Here is a 6111-nt window from a genome sequence, read left to right as displayed (position 1 = left end):
CTAGAGCACTGGGGAATAACGACGTGCACCCCTCCACAGCATCGTGCTGGTCTGCAAGGATGAGCTCTGATCCACAATCCACCTCTGCAGGAAAGTTACCGCGCAAGAGGGGATGTGATGGTTTCCTGTGAGCACATGGAGGAAGGCAGCACTGCTGCCCCTGTTGCTCTTCCTCCTCCTCCTCCTCCTCTTGCCTTTCCCAGCACAGCTCTGCCTGTGAAACAAAGCCCTCCTCAGCATCTGCTTAACATTTGCTGCTCTTTTCAAGTCCATCCCTTGGCCCGCTCTGCTCAGCAGAGCCTGAAAATAACAACAGTGGGTGCCTTTCTATTGCATAATTTCAGGGGTTTGTTCCTCACCCAGCCAGTAGCTGCCTGCTCTCCTTGCCCCTGTCTAACCCAGCATGGCCAAACTCCCTATCTCCCCTCATCTTCATCCCCTCCTGGAGATGCAAATCTGCCCTTTGTGGGTGCAGAAAATGGACATGGTGGCACCTTTGCACACATGGAACAGCTGCCAGGATGAGCGATGGGCAATGTTTACTGCGAGGAGGGGACCTCGAAGGTGCTGAAGGCGCTGCCTGGTCTCAGCGAGCACGTGGAGCTGCCCGAGAGCCACCCCAGCTCTCCCGGAGGCAGCTCCCTGCCTGGGAAGCGAGCCCGCCTCGGATATGCCTCATTTTATACAAAGAAGGTGGGCTGTGCCTGTCCCTCCCACCCTGCTGAGCACCCTCCGCTCCACCGATAATCATACCTAGCAATTACACCGAGATTTCCCTGCTCTCTGCAGACGTTAATTAAGCTCTTTTCCCCGCAATGGAGACAAAGAGGGGAAAACCGCGGGGAAACTCCCGGCTTGGGTTGGGCTTTTTTTTTTTGCACAACTGTGCCACAGGGCCTCCCAGCGCCCGGCAGGATCACGCACTGGCAATGGCAGGGAGGGTGGCCCTAACAGTGATTGCTCTGGGTTCTGCTCTCACCTGGCAAAATTAATATGATTTTCCCTAATTTCTGGGCTACTGCTGGATGCTGGTGTGGCTATGCATTCCTGCAGCCGGTAATCAAGGCTGGCTGTGCCCTGCAGCCCCTCCCCAGGTGCCACAGGCTCTGCAGGGGTGACATCCCAAGCCTGGAAGCTGGGAAATTGCCCCATGGACATTGCAACAGGCTCGCACGCAGCATCATTCCCAGGGGCTGGGGTGGCTTTACAAGGGGACCTGGAGCACCCTGGGTTTTGATGTGTTGATGGATGGGGAGGGCATCCTACCCGCACCTTTGCAGGCAGGATGATGAACAGGACACCCCGGAGAGAGCAATGACATACAGGACACTGCCAACACCTTGGGAGGTAGGAAGATGGGCAGGACACCCTGGAGGAAAGGATAACGAGCAGGGCACCTTGCCGGGCAGAACGACAAGCAGGTCATCCTGTCTGCATCTTGGAAAATAGAGTAAAGGGAAAGGTGTCCTGCCTCCGACCTGGAGGGCAAGATGACAGGCAGGACACTCAGCGCCTGCACCCTGGAGGGCAGGACAGGACGGCGGGCAGGACACGGTGCCCGCACCCCGGGGTGTGACAGAGGCCAGACAGCCCGGAGGTGCGGAGGGCAGCTCGGCACCCTGCCCGCATCCCGCATCCCGCATCCCGCGGAGGCAGCGCAGCGCAGCCCTGCCCGCACCGGGCTCCGGCCGCACCTGCCCAGGTCAGCCCGGTGCGGGGGGCGCTGCCCCGTCCCGCCCTCCCGGGGCGGCGCCCCCGCCCGTCCTCCCGGTGCCGATCCCGGTGCCGGTCCCGAAACCAGGCGAGGCCGGAGCGGCCCGGTGGCGGCGGTGAGGGGCGCGGGGCGGGCCGGGCCGGGCCGGGCGGGGCGGGGAGCGCGCATGAGCCGCGGCGGCGGCGGCGGCGGCGGCGGCGGCGGCGGCGAGGGGCGGGCGGGAGCGCGGCAGCGGAGCGCGGCGCCGCCGCGGGTGTGGGCGCGCCGGGAGCCCCGCACGGCGGCCCGGGGGCGGCGGGCGGCACCGCCTGGCCGGCCGGGGGGTGCCGGCCCTGCGCGCCCCGCACCGCGGCCCGGCCCGCCGAGGTAAGCACCGAGCGGCCCCCGGCCCGCCCGGCCCCGCGGCGGGGACCCCCGCGCCCCGCTCCGCTCCGCTCCGCCCGCCGCCGCGTCGCCATTTTGCCGCTCGCTCTTCCCCTCCCGGAGCGCGGCCGGGCCGGGCCGGGCCCTCCGTCCCCTCGCTGCCGGGCCCGGCCCGCGGGGAAGCCCCGGCCGCCTCCCGGGGATGGGGCGCGGGCCCGCGGGGTGACAGGCCCGGGCGGCGCTGCCCGCGGGGTGACAGCGGGGAGGGGAAGCGAGGGGACGCGGGCGGCTCGGCCGGGCCGGGAGGTGACAGGACAGAGGTTCCCCTGCCCGGGAGGTGACAGCGGCAGCGGGCAGGGCAGAGCTCCCCGCGCCCAGGAGGTGACAGCGGCAGCGGGCAGAGCTCCCCGCACCCGCTGACCCCCGGGACAGGGGGCACCCCAGTGCCCGCGGCTCCGTGCGGGCTCATTGTCTGCCAGGCATGTGCGGGCGCTTCTCCCTTCTTCATGTCAGTGCCCGGGGACGGAGAGGGGAGGGACGGGATAACGCGCCTCGAACAGAAACTTTACACCCTCAAAAGCCTCGTCTGCGCCTGGCCAGAGCCATGTGCGGCAGGAGTGGGGTGTGCGGCCTCTGCTGAGGCTCTCCCTCGGTGGGTGTCACTCGGTTTGGGTGACAGCGGCGGGATGCGCCGTGTCCCTCCGGGGCTGCCCGGCTGCCTGCCGTGCCCAGGGATGCAGCGGCTCGCAGGGCTTCATCCGCCACGTGCTTCCCTCCCGGGGAAACCTCCAGCGAGGGCGATTCTTCGAGAGGAAGCCTCTCCCTCCGCTACCTTGTCTTTATTCCCTGCAAGTTTTTCCCAGCATCTCCGGTTCTGCCAGGAGTTCATGGGAGGGAGCACAGCTCCTCTGACAGCGACAGGGATGGCAGTGCCCTTTGGCATCCATCATCTGTGCTGGCACACGGCTTGTCCTGGGACAGGCAGCTCCCTTGGCTTTTGGTGTTCGGTGCCTCTGTTGGTAAATTATTGATGATAGGTGGAGAAGATTGACAGGTGACCAGGCAGTTGTCATGCAGCAAAGTCCATCCGTAGGGATGGGACTGAGGTGGGAATCCCGTCAGGAAAACTTGTGGTCATGGTCTGCAGGTGACTTTCTGCTGGTAAGGACGTTGTGAGAGGGTCGCAGCCATCCTGGCTGCATACATGCTCCTTCAGGCCTTATCCAAATTAATGAGCAGGCATTTCTGCATGGTATTATTTCCCCTTTCCCATTCTCTGCCAAATTTCCTGCTGCACAGTGCTGCCAGTGGCTTGGGAACAGTGTCTTTGATTCCCAAATGTCACTTTCCCCTTCCCACAGCCATGAGTTTCCTCCTTACCCTTGTTCCCAGCAATACCAGCTTGGCCTTCACTCATCACGTTTCGGTGCCTGCATTCACAGGAGCTTTTTTCCCTGGAGCTGGAGTGAGATGTTTCAAAAATGTTGCCACAAAGTTCTAAAAAGTTACCTGGAAAGAGCTGGAGACCTCATAAGATGTTCCCCGGCCCAGCCTTCCCACACCACATCCCACCCCTGGCTCATGACCAGAACCTGTGGATGCCTTCTCTTCCCATTACGAGTTGCAAAAGAGTTTTCAACAAAACCTTAAGGAAAGTGTGGAAGAGCACAGGCTGTTGCCTATTTTCAGTGTGTGTTACTCAAAAATGAGTGAGAAGTTTGAACATTACCAGAAACCCCCACAATGGGCTGATTTTTGCCCTGTGGCTCCTGGACAATTCCTCTGTGATCCCTGGGGTTGTTTCAGTGGCCAAGGAGTGGATTTTGGCTCTTGCTGACAGGTTTATGAGATTTTTATTTTTCATTTGGTTAAAAAATAATGGGAAAAATGCAAAGGAGTATTTGGTGTGGAAAAACAGAAGATTCAGAACCTCTTAAGCTGGGCAGAGAGGATTCCTTTGAGGGGACAGATGTGTTCAGGGGGATGAGAGGTGTCCAGCTGCTGGAGCAGGGCTGAGCTGGGCACTTTGGATGTTTTGGGAAGGGAGAGGTGGGAGGGTGCTCACTGGTGTGCTGTGTCATGAGGTGCAGGAGGAGAGCACCAGAGTTGTCAACAGGGTCTGTCCTGGCTGTCACTCTTTGCGTGTCACCTCGAGCTGGCCAGCGAGGCAGGCAGGGAGGTTCTGTGCTCCATCCCCCATGGCATTTTGGCACTAGCCCTGGCTGGATAGAGGTGTCAGTTGTGTGGATTTCCCCTCGGTTTTCACCCCATTGTAAGCACAGAAATCTTGTCTTCAGCTTTCACTTCACTGGTTTTTCGTGAGTTTTTTTTTCCCCTTTTTCCTTTGAGCAGTTTGAGTGAGGGTTGCTCAGAGGTGCCAGGACCCAGCATGGAAAGGAAGGGGACTGGCACTTTTATCCCTGGAGGACTGGGGACAGTAGCAGTGTCCACACTAATGGGAGTGGAGCAGCGATTTGGGAAGGAACCACAGGGACCCCTCTCTGTGCCTGCTCCAGAAAGGAGCTGCTGTCAGGCAGGCTACAAACTCCTACCCAGCTCTCCCACCAAAAGAGCCCAAATTAGTTGAATCAGCGATCCCCATGTTCAGCACCAAATGCCACAGAACCAGTTGGCAAGCTGGAATTTCTCACTTGATCCGATTAACCTTTGTGCCCATGCAAACAACCACCACATATGTGTCACCAGCCAATCACATGCTGGAAGCTTTTGCCAGCTCTTGGAGCATGTGGGCTGCATCCCACATGGAAAGTCCCTGATCCTACACGGAAAGTCCCTGGGGACACCTCAGAAAGGACGGCTGGACCCTCCTGTCCCATATGTTGGTGGCATGGCTGGCAATCTGGCCACACAGGAGATGCTCCTCCATCCTCTGGGCATGAGGATAGACAGGATGAGTGTGGATGCTTTTTGGAATCAGCTCCTTTAAGTTAAATGATGCTAAACATGTGGGAGGAATTGCAGGTGATGAGTCAAATCCGTGTTTTAAAAAACACATGGGTGAACATCAGCATCCCGTCCCAGCCAAGATCTCAAGGCCATGGTGGTCCAAGGAATCTTTTCCCAGGGGCCTGATATTCTCATTGTGGAGGCATGGAGGACTTCTTTTCCCCAAATCCATATATGGATCTCCATATCCATCTCCCAGAACAGTCCCCATCCTCAGATGTGCCTTTGCTTGTGCTGTCGGGAGGGGAAGAAGGAACTTGAAGCCGGAGGCAGAGCCAGTCATGCCGTGGGCTTCCTCTTGGCACTGCTGAATGGAGGGGTGTCCTACTGCCCACTTCCATCAGGAGTGAGAGTGGGCCTTGTGCGATAATTCCTGACATTCATTATTTATAGAGAAGCCAAATTGAATTATTAATACGAAAAATTCAGATAACATTAACAATTCTCAGTTTATAACAGTTTCCCATTAATAAGGAAAATTGGAAATTTATCATTACATCTGTTCATTAAAACTCACTTTTTTTTTTTTTTTTTTTTTTTGCTTTTGGTGTCTTAAATGAAAGCGGAGAAATAAACGAAGAGGAAAAGCCATTTATTCACTCCTTCTCTGGGCAAAGCCAGCCCATAATTTTTAATAAAGTCTTTGCCATTGTATGTGAAGGGGAAGCCAGGCTGTAATGAAAGCAGCTTTCCAGCCATGTCTGTGGCGTTCCTCAACTGTAGAACAAATACTCGGAAGCACGTCCCGTTTCTTCTCTTTGTGGGAATCTTGAAGCTGCGTGATGGTTTTCTCATTTCCCTCCCTCCCCAGCAGCTCTCCTTGCTCTCACCATGTGTTGTTCCCAGCTCCGAGGAGTGAATTTTAACGCCTCCCCTGCTTCTTTCAGAGATGGCGGATTCCTATACCTGTAAAGGTGGAAGGAAAACTGCAGGCTCTAACAAACCCACTGCCAGCAAAGAAAGCAGGACAGAGACGAGGATAAACCCACCGGCAGAGCTGCCCAAGCTGGGTAAGGAGCTGATTTATCCTTTCAGTGGAGGTGGATGGGGCAGAGAGGATGAGCCCA

General features: G+C 57.8%; 1 protein-coding gene across 2 annotated transcripts in view; it reads left to right on the top strand.

The window, feature by feature from the left end:
• Positions 1-2014: 2014 nt before the first annotated feature.
• ZNF512B (zinc finger protein 512B) overlaps positions 2015-6111 on the top strand; it is a 29967-nt gene continuing 25870 nt past the window's right edge. The window contains exons 1-2 of one of the 2 annotated variants that reach the window (XM_058814508.1): positions 2015-2080; positions 5932-6054. In XM_058814508.1, coding sequence (XP_058670491.1) covers positions 5934-6054 — 121 coding nt within the window. In that variant the 5' untranslated portion in view covers positions 2015-2080; positions 5932-5933. Of the gene's footprint in view, positions 2081-5875; positions 6055-6111 lie in introns of those variants that run through there. The other variant, XM_058814509.1, reaches the window with a different exon arrangement.

The sequence above is a fragment of the Ammospiza caudacuta genome, chromosome 15 (assembly GCF_027887145.1).
Source record: "Ammospiza caudacuta isolate bAmmCau1 chromosome 15, bAmmCau1.pri, whole genome shotgun sequence".
Taxonomy (NCBI): Eukaryota; Metazoa; Chordata; class Aves; order Passeriformes; family Passerellidae; genus Ammospiza; species Ammospiza caudacuta.
This window is presented reverse-complemented; position numbering and strand designations above follow the sequence as displayed.